The sequence below is a fragment of the Bos mutus genome, chromosome 24, assembly GCF_027580195.1.
Source record: "Bos mutus isolate GX-2022 chromosome 24, NWIPB_WYAK_1.1, whole genome shotgun sequence".
Lineage (NCBI taxonomy): Eukaryota > Metazoa > Chordata > Mammalia > Artiodactyla > Bovidae > Bos > Bos mutus.
In genome coordinates, this window is record NC_091640.1 from 61,783,960 (window position 1) to 61,802,831 (window position 18,872).

The window sequence follows — 18,872 nt, forward strand, 5'->3', positions numbered from 1 at the left end:
CTACATCAAACAAAAAAAGCTCTGAACAGCAAAGGAAACAATCAACAGAACCAACAGGTAACCAACTGAAAGGGAGAAAATACTTACAAATCACGTATGTCTGACAAGGGGTTAGTGTCAGGAAAACAAATCAATAGCAAAAATCCAATTTGATCAAAAAAACGGGCAGAGGATCTGAACAAACATTCTTCCAAAGAAGACATACAGATGGCCAACAGGTACGCGAAAAGGGGCACAGGAGTGCCAGTCGTCAGGGAAACGCAGATCAAGACAACGAGATGCCACCCCACACCCATCCGAATGGCTATTACCAGAGAGCTCTCACCACAAGGAAACCGTGCGTGGTGACCGACGTTAACTAGACTCACCGTGGGGATCCTCTCGCAGCGTACACAGCGCACCAGGCTGCACGTCTGACTCTATGTGTCAATTACACCTCAAAGGTCAGGGGACAAACGAACTGAGCCTCGTCAAAAACCCTTGCTTTACAAAACATCCCATTAAAAGGATGAAAAGACAACTTACAGACTGGGAGATGTTTGCAAACCACATATTAGGGAAAGGACCAGTACTTAGAATATAGAAAGAACTCTCAGAAATCAACAGTTTAAAAACAACTGAAGTAGAAAACAAGCTAAAGACATAAATAGACATCTCACCAAAGAGGATACACAGACGGCGAGTAAGCGCATGAGACGCGCTCAACACCGCCAGCCGCGAGCGGGATGCAGACTGAACGCCACGGGCAGCACGGAACACGGTCAGAACGGCTAAAAGAAAACGCGGCAACACCAAACGGCAATGAGCACGCAGAGAAGGGAGTCGCTTCTACACTGCTGGGACGGAAACGGTGCAGTTATTCTGGGAATTAGGTTTTTTTATTTTTTACAAATCTAAACAGGTAACTACCATATGAACCAGCAACTGCACTCTGGGGCGGTTATCCCAGAGAAAGGAAGACTATGTTTGCACAAAAAATTGTACTTGAACGTCCTGGATGTCCTTCAAAGGCTGCATGGCTAAGCTCTGGTACGCCCACAGCAGGGATAAGTACTGTTCAGTAACAAAAAGGAATGGACTACTGATATACACAGCTTGGAAGAAGTATGCTAAGTGAGGAGAACCGATCCTGAAAGGGCACGAGTCCATTCATATAACCTCAAATGACAAAACCAGCTAGGCATCGTCAGGAGATAAGGATGCAGGGGGAAGAGAAAGAGAAGGGACTGTGGCTATAAAAGAGCAGCAAGAGAGATCCCTGTGGATAGAACTCTTCTGTATCACGACTGTGGGAAGGGATTCAAGAGTGAACTCGTGTGTCAGAACTCTGACAGACACACAAAGTAAAACGGGAAATCTGAGTAACACAGCGGAAGGTACCAAGGCCAACACCTGGGCTGTGACACTGCTACACGAGACGCTGCCCCTGGGGACGCCAGGGTGACGGCTACACAGGCTCTACTGCTCCTCACAACTGCATGCGGGTCTGTGATCATCTCAGAGTGAGATTTTCACTGAGAAAGCTATCTTTAAGATTCTACAATACGAACACACATACAAATAAGGAACAAGCATGCTTACCGAAACATTCCGCCTGGATTAATTTAGGTAGTAAAACTGTATTTAACAGAAATAAGAGCCAGTAGAAAAAGTGATCACGGTCATACTATACCAAAAATAAGCATACAATTAGACATTATTCATATAATGCAAAAACGAATCATACGCTATAAATAGTATATCTGGAAGCAGTTGCTCATGGACTGCATATAAATGGGATAAACGGGAGGAACAGGCCTTCCAGCTGCAGTAGCAAGAGGGAAGAAAAATAAATGGTGTGTTTTAGAGTTGATCAAACGTAGCAGTACATGTAGCGGAAAAGGTGATGGCACCCCACTCCAGTACTCTTGCCTGGAGAATCCCATGGACGGAGGAGCCTGGTGGGCTGCAGTCCATGGGGTCACTAACAGTTGGACACGACTGAGCGACTTCACTTTCATGCATTGGAGAAAGAAATGGCAACCCACTCCAGTGTTCTTGCCTGGAGAATCCCAGGGATGGGGGAGCCTGGTGGGCTGCCGTCTATGAGGTCGCAGAGAGTCGGACACGACTGAAGGGACTTAGCAGCAGCAGTACAAGCTTCATAGTTCAGATTGTTGAACTCGAAGCTTAATTTGCAAGTCTGGTCAGCCCAGCAGGATATAAAGGGTGGGCGCATCAGTCAGCCCTCTTTTTGGAACCAAAATGACACCAGCTGAAACCAGTATAGTCAGTACTTAATAATCTAGTTCCATATATGGTAACTTTTTCTGATGAAGTACGCCTCTGTATTTGCATCGTCCAGCACAGGAAAACATAGCTCTTGAAACTTTTGGCTAATGTGACTGAAAAGTGAGTTTTAAATTTCATTTAAGTGACATGTGAATTGCCACACGCAGCAGCCACATTGGACAGCAAGGGCCTCACCTCCACTCAGAGCTGAGGATTTGAGGACGAGCCTCTGCTGTTCCTGCTGAGCGCCTCACTGCATCCTCATCCCTGTTAGCACTTTGCGTTTGAGACAAAGTTAAAATCGCTGCCAGCTCCGTCCTCTAACGCTTTTGTCAGACTTACTGCCTAGCCTCCTCTTAGCGGTCAGCCTGCTCCACACGTGATGCTGAAGCCCGTACAGCACCAGGGAGGGGCACCCTTGGGCGGTTTCCCCCTGCAGACAATCAGCCCCCAGTGCTGGGTTGTGGTCTGTGTCGGCCTGGCTCTGTCTGGGTCTCAGCTGAAACCCTGTGGTCCCTGTGCACTCGCGTCCATCTGCTGAGGACGCTCTTCCCTCAGATTGTAGTTCAAATACCAGTTCCCAGAGAAAGTGAAAGTCTCTCAGTCGTGTCCAACTCTTTGTGAGACTGTATAGTCCATGGAATTCTCCAGGCCAGAATACTGGAGCGGGGAGCCTGTCCCTTCTCCAGGGCATCTTCCCAACCCAGGGATCAAACCCAGGTCTCATGCACTGCAGTTGGATTCTTTACCAGCTGAGCCACCAGGGAAGCCCGTCCTCAGGGAGGCTCCATTCAAAGGCCGATTCCCTGTTTAAAAGGCTGCGCCCCATCCTCATGCTTAGCTCTCCGCCTGCCCTGCGCTTATTCCATCACACCCCAGCACACTCACTCACTGACCATCTCCTTCCATACGGAGAACCTCCACCAGGACGGGGGCTTCCATCTGTCATCTCTGACAATTTCTCTCCACCAGATGTTTCCCTGTGCCTGCAAACAACCCTCCTTCAGAGAGCCCTGACACTAACACCCCCTTCAGCTTGGTTGTTTCTCTGCTACTGTTGAGAACCCAAACTTCACCAAAGCAGCCTCTATTCTCTCCAGTTCCTTCTTTCTATATACCCTTCAGCTATCGACCTGGGCTCCTGTCCCTTATCTTATTAATAAAACTGCTCATATCAAGGTTCTCTGTGAAGCCAGATCCAAAGGCCAGCTCTGTCTTCATTGTGATCCCTCGACAATGTTCTACAAAAGAATATTACACTGTCCTCCTACCTCTCTGACAGATCCTGCTCAGTTTCCTTTGCTGATTCTTCTTCTTGACACTGAAAGATATTAAGGTTCCTCTGGGCTTGGGTGGGGCTTCTGCTTACTACCTCCCTAGGTGAGCTGTTCTCAATGATTAAAACTGATTATCTTTAGGCTGATGATTCCCAAATTAATTCAATTTGCAAACACATCACTCTTCTGTTTAAAATGCTCCCAGCAGCTTCTTTCTGTGCAGGTCGTTTTGGTTTTGGCCTGTCCTCTCCTACCAGAATATAAGCTTCATGAGGACAGGAGTCACGTCTGTCGTAACTGCTCTTTTATATTCCGGAGTCTAGCATGAGACTGACTGGACACTGGGATCAGCCAGGATCCAATCATCGACGTGGAGTTACAAAGGCCGGGGACTCCTGGGACTGTCCTTTTCAAGTTAGGAGACCATAACACGTGCATGCGAGAAAACCCTGGGAAAATTCCAGAACCACCTGTCTCAAGAGGAAAGATGGTAATTTTTCCCCAGTGCTCTGGAACCTACCCCCGCTTCGTCCTCTGACAGTTACTCCCCTCAATTATACCAGCGCAACTGTTCTCCCCAACCTAACTTCCCCCTTTTTCAAGGGAGCAATCCTTAGCATAAAAATGTATGTAAATCCTATCTTAGACTCACAGCTACAAAACACCAACAAAACACACCACCTCTCCCTAATTCTAAGATTCCATGTAACTAACAACTTACCTATCTCTTCACCTCCACAGCCAAGTCCCAAGGAGAACCCTGCGTGCATCTCGGTTTCCCAGCTCCGCCCAGAGTTGTCTTCCTGCTCCGACGGCCCGAGCCCTCTCTCGGGGCTCCGGTGACCAGGTGAGCCCTCATCAGCCAGAGCCGTGACGCGGCCTCCTCTGCCCTCCCAGGCGTCACTCCTGGCTGCGGCACCACTCTTCTCAGGCTGCCTTCTCTCTCCTAACGCTGCTATTCCACTCGGTTTGTGCCTTGGTCCCTGTTCCCCTCATTCCATAAACTCCAGGACGCCCCAACCTCTGCTACCATCTGTGTGCTGCTGCTGCTGCTGCTAAGTCACTTCAGTCGTGTCCGACTCTGTGCGACCCCATAGACGGCAGCCCACCAGGCTCCCCGGTCCCTGGGATTCTCCAGGCAAGAACACTGGAGTGGGTTGCTCTGTGTGCCAGGAACCCCCAAATCCTTATCCCCACCCAGTCTAAGTTCTACATACAGGAACCCAACTGCTCAGTGGACACTTCCACCTGACTGTCCCCACAAGCACTTCAAGCCCCAAAAGCTCAGGACCCCTCCAGCCCCAAAGATGCTCCCTGTCTTCCTGTAATCCCAGAACCAACCCACTCAGACACTCAACAAAGAATCTGGGAGAAAACTCACTTTTTGAGTGGAGAGCCAGGCCCAGCTCCCCTTCCTCTTAGGTCCGTCTCTCACCAGCCCTGCCTCAATTCTCACAGCTACCGCACCACTCTGGCCTTCGCCTCCTCCCACCAGAGACAGAACCTGCCTCCTAACTGGTTTCAGTGCTTCCAGGCCTGCCACCAGTCAAGCTGTCCCTGTACACACACAATAGTTTTGTTCTAGAACAAAAACTGGAGCTTCCTGCTCCTCTTGACTCCCCACATGGAGCAGGATGGGGTCAATCACCTGCGCGCGCACTGCTGCTCGGGACGTGGCCAACCTAGGCTCAACCTCTCCCCGCACACTCCGTTCCCGTCACGCCAAACTACTGGGCCAACCCGGATGGCTCAGACTCTGCACCTCCGTGTGCAGCCTGCAGCCCACCTGGAACACTGCCCACCGCCTCCCTGTAAAACTCCAGCTTCTCGAGGACTCAGAACAGGCACTGTGGTCCTCCTGCTGGAAGCCCTCCCCAGCAAGCCTAGGAGACCTAACCATGTGTCCTCTGAATCTCCACTGCCCCCTGCACATCCTTCCAAAGGTCACAAAATACCCCAACAGTCACTCTGTATGTCTGTTTTCACATCAGCATATAAGCCCTTGGAAATCAAGGATGATATATTTCTTTTATGATGCCCCACCATGTAGACACTCTTAAAAACAAACAAACATTCCGGACTGAGGAAATGTGAGTTCCATGCACAATGAACGCGCAGTTTCTCCGGACTCTCTCCGAGGCCTGTTACACTTCTAGACTGAGGCCTCAGTTCATTTTCTCTACCTGGAATGCCTCCTACTCTCCTGTCCAAGAAGGCATGATTTTATCATGAAAAGCACCAACATATAAGCAGATAGGCCTGGATTCAAAACTACCTTCAACAAATTAACTGTATGTCTCTGGGTAAATCATAACCTTCATAAGCCCTGGATTCTTATACTGAGAAACTGAAGCAATACTCTCCTTGAAGAGCTGTTCTGAGGACTAAATGAGATCACACCCAACAACCTAGTTAGTTAGTGTCCATATCTCGCTTTATCTAAACTCACCATCACCTCCTCTGTGGGACCGTTCTCATTTCTCCTAGAAGAGTTACACAAGCCCTTCCTTTCTGCCCTCCCTCACTAGAGCATCATTACATTATTTTATTTGATTTTTAGTTATCTGCTTTCCTCCATTTGATTATAAGCATCTGGCTATGGGGACTTTTGCCTTGTTTGGTTGGAAAGTTATTTGTCAGTTAAATATTCTTCACCCAAATTTCCTACGTTAGAAGGTTGAAAAGGTTGAATGAGAAAGTGCACCTGACCCAACCACTGATAAAAATACAACTCATTCTCTCTTCCTGTTTAACACTAGCAACTATGCCTTTAAGACAGGTCAATCTCAAACTGATTCACTGAAGAACATGCATAGTCCAATTCCAATATAATGCAAACCATTATAGAATGAAACTGTAATCTTGCAAAAGAAAAAACATGGATAAGTAGATGAAGATTATATTGTAGGAAGCCTAAATCACATGCAGATTTTTGACAAATGAAACGCTGGTGGACTATGCAGAAGGTGGATAGCAACAAGGAAACAGATGGGCACAGGAAATCACGGCCATTATCTTGTGAACACTTTTAGTGGCGCATAATCTGTAGAAAAACGGAATCACTATGCTGTACAACTGAAACCAGTATAAAACTGTAAATCAATGAAACTTCAATAAAAAACACGTTTTACAGACGGTGGAATAAAACTATGCAGGTAACTGACATACCCACAGGGACGAAGACAAGGCGGGCGCTTCAGAAGAAGCCACCTCTGATACCCAAGGGAACAATCCTCTTATCAAGTGACCAACACTTTCCCAAGGACATTTGCCAAAAAGACCCCTTCTGAATGGGGTTACATTATTGTTGCATCTTAGTTTAGGAAAATCTTGTTGACAAAGATACACATATAAAAATTAACACACGACATTCTCTAAGAAATAAGTCACAGTTGCAATTATATTTTGTGAAACAAAACATTTTCATAATCTTTTTGGTCGATTTTCTATATAAAAGTCCCAAGCAAGCACTTCACCCCCTTTCCGGTGAAAATCTGATTTCGATTTAAGTCGGTCCACTTTCAGTGATCCCTCTTCAGGACCAACCGCTCTGGGCCGAGGAGACCCTCCGAGGACTGTCCTAGGTGCCTGTGCGCGTAGACGCCTTTTCAATCATTAAACCGAGAGGAGGGCTCAATACGGGCACTCACACCACCTTTCGTCCCAAACTCACCTAGTGGACTGCTGCCCTCGACACTAAGTCACATTCTAAACCCCACTTAGACTGGACAGGGAACAACGGACTGGTTCCAAATTGGGAAAGGAGTATGTCAAAGCTGTATACTGTCTCCCTGCTTATTCAACTTACATTCAGAGTACATCATGCAAAATGCCAGGCTGGAATCAAGATTGCCGGGAGAAATACCAATAACCTCAGATACGCAGATGACACCACCCTTATGGCAGAAAGTGAAGAGGAACTAAAGAGCCTCTTGATGAAAGTGAAAGAGGAGAGTGAAAAAAGTTGGCTTAACGCTCAACATTCAGAAAACTAAGATCATGGCACCCAGTCCCATCACTTCATGGCAACTAGGTGGGGAAACAATAGGAGCAGGGAGAGACTTTATTTTGGGGGGGGGGGCTCCGAATCACTGCAGATGGTGACTGCAGCCATGAAATTAAAAGATGCTTGATCCGTGGAAGAAAAGCTATGACCAACCTAGACAGCATATTAAAAAGCAGAGACATTACTTTGCTAACAAAGGTCTGTCTAGTCAAAACTATGATTTTTCCAATAGTCATGTATGGATGTGAGAGGTGGACTATAAAGAAAGCTGAGCGCTGAAGAATTGATGCTTCTCAACTGTGGTGTTAGAGAAGACTCTTGAGAGTCCCTTGGACTGCAAGGAGATCCAACCAGTCCATGCTAAGGAAATCAGTCCTGAATATTCATTGGAAGGACTGATGTTGAAGCTGAAACTCCAATACTTTGGCCACCTGATACGAAGAGCCAACTCACTGCAAAAGACCCTAATGCTGGGAAAGACTGAAGGAGAGAGAAGAGGATGACAGAGGATAAGATGGTTGGATGGCATCATTGACTGAATGGACATGAGTTTGAGTAAACTCGGATAGTTGGTGATGGACAGGGAGGCCTGGCTTGCTGCAGTCCATAGGGTCTACACAGAGTCGGACACGACTGAGCGACTGAACTGACCCCACTTAAGTCCTAGATCCGTTCGAGGGATGGGAGGCACTGTTTAAAAAATGTCTCATCTCAAAGAATTTCATTCCACAGAGGGTGAACAACTGTCTAAAATATTAGGATCACGTGCTTTACGAATAAAACACGGAACTCACTGCGGTAGGAAAGGTGAAGTAACAAAGGAGCTAAAGCCTACTCCATGGTCTTATTTACATGCCACACTTGGGGAGCCATCGCGGCGCACCTGAACGCACAGTCCAGGAATTCACGGATTCCTCAGATTCTACGCTCACGATTCTACTCATCTGACAGCTCGAAAGAAAGGCTTTGCTACAGCAGCTTGAGGAACCAGGAGAGGACTCCAATCTTCCTATTTTCGTCGGATCCAGAACAGTGCATTGCATGCATTCCATTCTTTCCTCTCTCCCTTACACCTACTGGGGTCTATGCCTCTCCCTCAAGCTTCAACCAGTTCAGTTCAACCCACGCTGGTTTGAAAGGGAAAAACACCACACATACACACGGCAGAAAAGCCTCAACAAAAGTCAGGAGTCCTACAGAGCCGGGAGCTCCGGCGAGCCCAGGAGCAGACGCGAAGTCGGCCTTCTCTCCCCGGGTCGGGGCGCGGGCACCGCCCTCCCCGCCCCGCGAGGGGCGCGGCCGCGGCCGCCCTCCCCGCCCCCCACCCTCTCGCGCCGGGGATACCTGCAGGTTGGTAGGGGTGGACGCCATGGTGGAGACCCGAGGCGGCTCCCCGGGGAGGGCCTGGGGCGGAGGCAGGCAACAGGGCGACGTCGACTCACACCTGGAGCGGCCCGAACGCACGCAGGCCAGCGGCTTGGAACCTCGCGGCTGCCTCCCTCTGGAACCTGTTCGGAAACCGCCCGGCACTCAGACAGCGCCCGACCCTCCCCACGGAGCTTCCGCGATCCCAGCCCCCCGCGCCGGGCTCGCGTCCCGCCTCTGCCGCAGAACTTCCGCTTTCGCCATCAGCACGCGCCCCACCCCGTACCCGGCTGTCGCGGTCTCGCCTTCGCCCTGGGCCTCGCGAGGCCGGGACGCGGGTCCCGGAACCCCGCTGAGGCCTGGCGGAAGTCAGCCTGCGCGTAGGCGCACTACGGCTCCGCTGAGCCGGTGGGGTCGCTGGGGGTGCAGGGCTGTTCCTGCTTCTTGCTTTTGCGGCTGTGGTGTGCTTTGAGATGAGTTACTGGTTCTGGCGCCTCTCACGCGACTGAGCGTGGGGCGTGCTCTGTCGCTCTGTCATCCGAGCTCCAAGAGCCACTGATGGAGGCTTTGGGCCGGTTACCAGTTCAGTCGCTCAGTTGGGTCCGGCTCTGTGCGACCCCATGGACTGCAGGACGCCAGGCCTCCCTGTCCATCGCCAACTCCCGGAGTTCACTCAAACTCGTGTTCATCGAGTCGGTGATACCATCCAACCATCTCATCCTCTGTCGTCCCCTTCTCCTCTCTCCTTCAATCTTTCCCAGCATCTGGGTCTTTTCCAGTGAGTCAGCTCTTCGCATCAGGTGGCCACAGTATTGGAGTTTCAGCTTCAACATCAGTCCTTCCATTGAACACTCAGGACTGATTCCTTTTAGGATGGACTGGTTGGATCTCCTTGCACTCCAAGGGACTCTCAAGAGTCTCTCCAACACCACAGTTGAGAAGCATCAATTCTTCGGTGCTCAGCTTTCTTTATAGTCCATCTCTCACCCATACATGACTACTGGAAAAACCATAGCTTTGACTAGACGGATCTTTTTTGGCAAAGTAATGTCTCTGCTTTTTAATATGCTGTCTAGGTTGGTCATAGCTTTTCTTCCAAAGAGCAAGCGTCTTTTAATTACATGGCTGTAGTCACCATCTGCAGTGATTTTGGAGCCCTCCAAAAATAAAGTCTGTCATTGTTTCCACTGTTTCCCCATTTAGTTGCCATGAAGTGAAGGGACCAGATCCCATGATCTTAGTTTTGTGAATATTGAGTTTAAAGCCAGATTTTTCACTCTAATTTCACTTTCATCAGGAGGCTCTTTAGTTCTTGTTTGCTTTTTGTTATAAGGTGGTGTCATGGTTACCATTTGCTCTTCTGCAAAACGGGATCATTATGGTACCTATCTCAGGATTGTGGACAATGCTAGGGGTGCGTGCCTAGGCACATTGCACAGTGATGAGTGAACAGGAAGATCTCAGGATGTGTTAGAGCTGATTATTGCTCACACTTTACATTTCATCCAACAAACATTTTCCCAAATGGTTACTGTCATGGCTCGACGAAGCCCTGAGAATTTTAATGAAAATTGTGTCAGGCCCTCCTTTCAAGAAGTTTCCAGTAGATTGGTGGGGATGTGGCAGCTGAACAAATCCTGTGAAATTGTTTGCTGCTGCAGAGTCACTTCAGTCATGTCTGACTCTTTGTGACCTTATAAACTGTAGCCCACCAGGCTCCTGTGTCCATGGGATTCTCCAGGCAAGAACACTGGAGTGGGTTGCTGTGCCCTCCTCCAGGGGCTCTTCCTAACCCAGAGATCGAACCCACATCTCTTATGTCTCCTGCATTGGGAGTCATGCTCTTTACCTCTAGTGCCACCTGGGAAGCCCTGAAACTGTCAGATCAGATATTATTTATTCCATTTATTGTGACAGGGAAGGTTAATGGCTTGAGCAGCTAAGTGATTTCTGTGGGACGATGGAAGTCAGAGATTAGTGACAGAACTAAAATAAGACCTTTCCCCAGCATTCTGTTGTTTGCAGTCACGATTCTTTCTATTTTCCCCCTTCCTTTTCTAGCTTCTCAAAGGAAAGCAAAATAGATGTTTAATCACTCCAACGTTTTCTTTCCCACTCCTTCCCTAATTCTTTCTGAACATCTGGCATCTCCTAAATAAAGATCTTCCCTCCTGCGTCATATTTAGTGTTGGCAACTACCCAGTTCTTGAAATCTCTTCTGGGTAGTGTGCTGATGTCCTTTATCTCTCCACTTTCTCCCCTCCTCACTCTTAAGGGCGGAGTTCCCTCAGAGTCTGATACCCTCTTCTCTTTCACTACTCAAGCTTTGCCCATCTTATCTCCCTGCTGGGTTCTAGATGCAATAGAATAGAAATGGCTTCAAATTTAAATCTCTAGGCCTTCCCTGTCCTCTGCCCATCATTGACAGCTGCCTCCCAGAGAGCTCCAAAAGCCATGGGATTTTCCCACAGGAAAAATCCAACGCAGTAAAAGTCAACTTAATTATCGTGTACTCCAAACTTCCATCTCTTTGCTCCTCAAAATAAATATCACCAGCTCTCCATCATCCAGGCTCAAAGTTGAAGACCCCTCTCTGCCTGTGTGTACCAGTTCTTCCCACCCTTCTGTCCCCTTCCAGTTACTGATAAAATACTATAGCGAATCCAGTCCTTAGAATGGCAGCACATACTAGACATTTAGTAAATATTAAACTATTTAACTGAGCTGTGTAGAACAACCTCTGGTTCCTTAATGACTTTCAAGCTTGATTTTGCCTGAAGATACAACCAGACTCCAATTTACCTTTCAATTCAATCCCTAAAGGTTTACCGAACTCCCACTAAAGACAAGTCTACTGCACATTAGGAACCTATGAATATGAATAAGATGTGGTCTTTGCCATTTAGGATCTTACAATTTAGTGGAAGGCACAGACATGTGATAATGAAAAGAGAATTTATTTGAGTACCACAGTTGAGTACCACTATGTGCCAGGCTGATTTAGGTGCTGGATGTGAACCAAAGAGTCAGTAATTTCTCTTTTATAACCTATACAGTTGATACCATGTACTCCCTAATGTGCAATGAGAAAAGTGTCACCTATGAGATTTTAAAACTTCAGTCTCATCATGAGAAAGTACCATAAAAACACAAATTAAAGTTTTGTTTTTTTTTTTAAAGAAAACTACAAAATACCTGACTGTGTGCTTCAAAAATGTGAAAGTCTTAAAAAATAAGGAAAGACTGAGAAACTCATCACAGATTTTAGGATTGCGTCTGTGCGTGCATGCTCAGCTGTTCAGTCATGTCTGAATCTTTGCAACCTCAAGGACAGTAGTCCGCCAGGCTCCTCTGTCCATGGGATTTTCCAAGCAAGAATGCTGGAGTGGGTTTCCACTTCCTCCTCCAGGGGATCTCCCCAACCCACAGATCAAATCCAAGTCTCCTGTGGCTCCTGCATTGGTAGGTGGGTTCTTTACGTCTGAACCACCCGGGAAGTGAGACTCCAGAGACTGGCAACTAAATGCAGTATGGGGTTCTGGATTGAATTATAAAACAGAAAAAGACAGGGGAAAAATGGATAAAAATACGTCTTTTAGCTAATAGTATTATAATGATGCTAATTTCTTAGTTTTGATAAATATACCATGGTTGTTTAAGACGTTAACAGTAGGAGATATATAGTGAAGCATATATGGGAATTCTCTTTATTTTTGAAACTCTCTTGTAAATATTATTTTAAGATAAAATGTTTCCTTAAAAAGTCCTGCTCTTTGGAGCTTACCTTCTAGTGGAATAGAAACTTTTTTCCTTTTACATGTGTGAGATAAACAGAAAATACATATTGAACTGCGCCCTTAGTTCCTGACACAGAGCTCCTGAACCCTTGGGCTTTTCTGGGTGATTGAAATGTCTTTTGTTCCAATGAGGTGACCCTGGGTAGGCTCCTGGATGAGGATTGGTCACCAGGAAGTACAAGCTATGATTCAAAGCTTGGGATTTTTGGCCCCACCCGCCATTCCCTTAAGAAGGCAGAAGGGCTGAAGGTGGAGTTAATGACTGCTCATGCCCATGCCATGTGGGGAATCATCCGTAAAAATCCCCAAAGTACGGGCTTCAGAGAGCTTCTGGGCTGGTGAGCATGTGGAGGTGCTGGGAGGGTGGTGGGCTACGACGGGCTCGGGACCTCCACCCCGTTCCCGCACACCCAGCCCCGTGTTCCCTGCACACCCGGCCCCGTGTTCCCACACACCCGGCCCTGTGCACCTCGTCTGTCTGGATGTTCACCTGTATCCTTTATCCAAACTTTTTATAGTAAACTGATGAAAATGAGTTAAATGTTTTTCTGAGTCCTGTGAGCTGCTTTGCAAATTAATCGAATCTGTGAAGGAGGGTCACTGTAAACTCTGATCTACAGCCAGAAGCACAGGTAACATACCAGGCTTGTGACTGGCATCTGAGGAGGGTGTGTGTTGTGGGGTGGGGGCAGGAAGGCAGTCTTGTGGGACTTGGCCCTCCATGTGTGGGATCTGACGCTGTCTCCAGTGTCAGAATTGAATTAAATTTTAAGACACTCAGCTCATGTCGAAAGTTGCTGGGTATGAGGAAAAGCCTTCACATATTTGATGACCAGAAGTACATAAGAAATGTCTTTAAGAAATGACTTAAAACTCTACATTCAGAAAACAAAGATCATGGCATCTGGTCCTATCACTTCATGGCAAATAGATGGGAAAAGAGTGGAAACAGTGAGAGACTTTATTTTGGGGGGCTCTAAAATCACTGCAGATGGTGACTGCAGTCATGAAATTAAAAGACGCCTGCTCTTTGGAAAAAAGAGCAACCTAGATAGCATATTAAAAAGCAGAGACATTACTTTGCCAACAAAGGTCTGTCTAGTCAAGGCTATGGTTTTTCCAGTAGTCATGTATGGATGTGAGAGCTGGACTAGAAAGAAAGCTGAGCTCTGAAGAATTGATGCTTTTGAACTGCGGTGTTGGAGAAGACTCTTGGATGACAAGGAGATTCAACCAGTCCATCCTAAAGGAAATCAGTCTTGAATATTCATTGGAAGGTCTGATGCTGAAACTGAAACCCCAGTACTTTGGCCACCTGATGCAAAGAATGGACTCATTTGAAAAGACCCTGATGCTGGGAAAGATTGAGGGCAGGAGAAGGGGACGACAGAGGATGAGATGGTTGGATGGCATCACCTACTCAAGGACATGAGTTTGAGTAAGCTCTGGGAGTTGGTGGTGGACAGGGAGGCCTGGCGTGCTGCAGTCCATGGGGTTGCAAAGAGTCGGACACGACTGAGAGACTGAACTGAACTGAACTGAGTACTTGAGAGAAGTGTGGTATATGCTGTGCTGCTGTGCTAAGTCGCTTCAGTTGTGTCCAGCTCTTTACGACCCCATGGGCTGTAGCCCGCCAGACTTCTTTGTCCATGGAATCTCCAGGCAAGAATACTGGAGTGGATTGCCATGCCCTTCTCCATGGGGATCTTCCCGACACAAGGATTGGACCCTGGGTCTCCTGCCTGGAGGCAGAGTCTTTACCATTTGAGCCACAAGAGAAGCCTGCTTATCTCTACAATTCATTGCAAAACAAAGTGTAAATGATATTTTTTTCCCCTGACTTTTTCATGAAAGTAAAACTCCTCTTCAGATTTCTTTCAGTTAGCAAAAACAGGTACCGATGCAGATCTTTTATGAAAGCAAAGTGGTGCAGAGCAACTTTTCAAAAAGCAAGGGAGACCTGTATTGGTTTTATGAAAATGTATTTGTAGGAGGGACCAGGGAGAGAGAGGAGCCAGGAAGGTCAAGCAAGAGGCTACTTCAACAGCCTGATGTTTCAGGAAGGAGGATCTCCTGAGCCAAATGGCGATTCCGCATTCCTGAAGCACAGCTCTAATTTGGACTTTGATTAGTACACCCTCCATCCCTCGATTGCATTCACCCATTCAGCCTGTTGAAATCGTACCTATTCAAAGGACCTGTTTCAGTGTCTCTTGCTCAGGACACCTTCAAAAACTCTTTAAACTTTCATAACTTTGGGACCTTAAATTGTCCTCAGGTAATGAAGCTAAGTGCCGAATACAGTGTCTGGAACATAATAGATACTCAAAAATTGTTGTCCACGAGACGACTTCACAGTGTTCCTCCTTTCTAGACTGTAAGGTCAGTATGGGCTAAGATGTCACCTTATTCATTTTATAACCTCCTCCTCTGACAAAGAGTCGGACACGACTGAGCGACTGAACTGAGCCGGCCCTGTGCCCTTGTTCCCCACGCACACACACGGTTTTGCTCACATGCTGTGCATGCACGCTAAGTCACTTTAGTCGTGTCCGACTCTTTTCGACCCTATGGGCTGTAGCCCGCCAGGCTCCTCTGTCCATGGGATTCTCCAGGCAAGGATACTGGAGTGGGTTGCCATGCCCTCCTTCAGGGGATCTTCCTCACCCAGGGATGGAACGCCTGTCTTTACGTCTTCTTCACTGGCTGGCGGGTTCTTTATCACTAGCGCCCCTTGGGAAGCCCATAGCCAGGGTTTGTTAAATGAAGTGAAGTCTCCTTGTGAGTGATCTTTAGCGATTTGGGAGGTTGGTTGGTTGGCAGATGGCATTTGCGGACTCACCCTTCTGCAGGGTCTCACCATCAATCCGTCCAGGAACAATCTGTCTCCCTCAGGCTCCCTAAAGGAAGTGCACAGTCTGAAGCCCTTACAGCATGAGCAGGGCAGCTCTTCACGTCCACCCGGGATCAAGTTTCTGCTTGCTGAGTCACCCGCTCCCTCCCTGACCCGGACACAGCAATAAGGCAGACAAAGCATCGCCAGCTGACCACGTGAAGGGAGTGACTCATCGGGGTTCTCAGGCTGGAAACCTGCTCTCCGCTTCAGGCAGCATACCTTTCTGAACATGCTGGTCACCTGGAGGCCCAACCCCTGCCCACTTACTGTTGTTCATTTTATTCATATGAAGCTACAGAGGGTTCTGGACTGTTAGTGGGTTTAGGAACCAGCCCATCAACGTCAGTCAGCCCTCTGAGGATGGGCGTATGGCCGGAAGTGTCCATTCTTCACTGTGGCTGGTCTGCGGTGAAGTGGCTGGTCTACGGTGAACGTGCTCTAAGGCATCTGCTCAGGAGGAAAGGTGAGGGGCCCGCCTTCAACAGTTTTGCAAGCTGGGTGATCATTCTCCAGACGGTGGGCACTTAGATGGGCTTCCCAGGTGGCGTTTGTGGTAAAGAACCCAGCTGCTAATGTAGGAGATGTAAGAGATGTGGGTTCAATCCTTGGTCAGGAAGATCCCCTGGAGGAGAAGATGGCAACCCACTCCAGTGTTCTTGCCTGGAGACTCTCAAGGACAGAGCAGCCTGGTGGGCTGCAGTCCATGGGATTGAAAAGAGTCAGACACAACTGAGCAGCTAAGCACGCATGCACGCTACTTTTAAGCTCCCTGAAGTTGTTGGCCAAATTTATGGTAGCTTAGTTTATCAAAGCCAAGAAAACACACACACACACTCACACACACACAGGATCTTGGCTGCTTCAAGTCTCTGGCTTCAGGGAAGACTCAGACTCTCTCTTAAAGGGTTTTCCTGATTAGGTCAGACCCATCCAGGATAACCTTGATTAACTCCAGGCCAAATTATTAGGGACCTTCATCACATCCACAAAATCCCTTCACCTTTGCCATATTCTATTGGTTCTCTATTTATGTTTTGCAGGGCTCTGATCAGTATCACGTTAATTAAGATAATTAGAAAAATGGAGTAACTGGCAGAAAAAGAGGAAAGCGGTAATTTATTACTATATATGGGATCTGAAAACAGACCCAACAGGTGAGTACGGCAAAACAGGAGCAGAATAACAGATACAGAGAACAAATCAGCGGTTCCCAAAGTATAAATTGCTGTACATAAAATAAACTACAAAGATATACTGCACAGCACAGGGGGTATGGCCAATATTTTATAATGACTTTAAATGGAGTATAATCTACAAAAACTTCGAATCACTATGTTGTACATCTGAAACTAGTACAATATTGTAAATCAACTATGCCTCACCAAAAAGGAAAAAAAGTGGAATGAATAACGACAGATGCTTAGAAAGAAAGACTTCATGAACTATCACTGCCTTGGAAAATTGTGTGGAGTGGAAGCATCTGGTTTAGAAAGAGGAACAGCTTCTCTGTATCTTAGAAATATGCAGATCGATACATATTCTAGCAGCAAAATTGGTTTACACATAGAAGCCTTTGCTGTCCACTGAGAGCTCCTTCTCCAGAATGACATCCCAGTCGTCTTTCGAGCAGGTAAAATCTCTCACGTTTGCTATTGCCAAACAAACGCACAGATCCGGGGTGAGATTTGTTGGGGTGGAATCATTTTTAGTTCAAAAATAAACTTCCATTTATTTCTCATGGACTAGTTTTAGGAGAAGAATTTAGCTACTATCTTGACTAACACCCAGCACAGGACGGCACCAACTTCCAGATAGCAAGAATGCTGTCATCCAGTAATGACTGTCTAGAATAGCAAAGGAATTTTGGATTTTGTTATCTACACCAATATTTTCCCAAGAATTATAGTCTAATTTAGTTGTTCATTGTCCGACATGATTGCTAAATTAAATCAACTCTACCACAAGATTAAGCAGAAAGAAAATGAGCACATTCTTAGAGTAGCAATTATGTGTTTTACAGGCGAGGGTTCCAATATGATATCCGTTTAGTGGTGTTTTTTTTCCTTCTGCTGCTGAAAATAGTGTCATTCTCTCTTCACTCTTTTAGAAGTTCATTATTTGCCAGGAGCCAGCGTGAGGAGCTCCGCCCGTGGCAAAGGTCATGAGGAAGGAGGCTCGGCACACGCAAAGGCAGGATCAAGCCTCAGGAGTCCCCCTGGAAATTCTCGAGCTTCTACCCCCAAACCAGAGTCTGCCTACTTTCTGCTTTGTGCTCTCACCTACACCTCTGACTTTACGGGGGGCTGTCCCCTACCACCTCTCTCTGAAAAAGAGTTAAATTACAGCTCCAGTTAATAAAGTTCCTGGACGTGACAAGGGTGTTTTAGTTCACAACCGTGAGAGGCATGAGATGCTCTAAACTGTCTGAATACAGATTCCTCTGAGCTGTTAGAAGATTGGTTAGAAACTGTATTGGTGAAGGGTTTTTCACTTGTTGGGCCAATGTTTGCTGCTAAGTTTCCACATCCCCTGCCCTTATACACATTAATGAATATATAGAAGAAATAAGTATTAACCTTTGATATTAATCACGTTAGACCTTAGGCTAAGCAAATTCTTTCCTTAATTAAAACCCACTACATCCCCACCCTATAGGAATGTAACTTTATCTGGTACCTTTGGAAGGTGGCGTCTGTTTTAAGAATAATCACCCCTGGAGAAATAAGTGTTCTGGTTGACTGACCGCTGTCACAAGAAGAGGGTCATAAATTGTCAGCAGGCCCCCTGGCCAGAAGATGATGTAACACCCCTAAGACCTCTGTATACATTTGTATGAAGCACCTGACTTTAATAAAAGTCAGGACTGCCGACCCCGCGTGACTTTTGTATAACATCTCAGTGTATAAAAACAGACCCTGGAAAAATAAAAAATGGGATAAGTTCCTCGAAAGACTGGTCTCCCCATGTCGTTCTTTCTCTCATCTTCTGGCTGAATCCCCATCTGGAACGTGGAGGCTCGTCAAGCCTACTAATTATGCCTGGGCTTCTAAGATCTGACCAGGGAGGCCTTAGTGTCTCCTCTCCTTCCAGAGAACGGGAGGACGCCTGCGGCCTACATAGGTGACGTAAATTCCTTGCCCTGGAATTTTATTAGCTTTCCACGTAAACCAAGTTATTCAGCCTCTTTTCTCCACTGAATTTTCCTACTGAGCTATCCTCATTCTACTACTCTTTATATCTCTAATTAATATTTAATTAAA

At 47.0% G+C, this 18,872-nt stretch overlaps 1 protein-coding gene across 1 annotated transcript in view; it reads right to left on the reverse strand.

Moving 5' to 3' along the window:
* Positions 1 to 9,176, reverse strand: part of VPS4B (vacuolar protein sorting 4 homolog B) — a 28,897-nt gene extending 19,721 nt beyond the window's left edge. The window contains exon 1 of the mRNA XM_070361980.1: positions 8,899 to 9,176. Coding sequence (XP_070218081.1) covers positions 8,899 to 8,925 — 27 coding nt within the window. The 5' untranslated portion in view covers positions 8,926 to 9,176. The remainder of the gene's footprint in view (positions 1 to 8,898) is intronic.
* Positions 9,177 to 18,872: the final 9,696 nt, after the last annotated feature.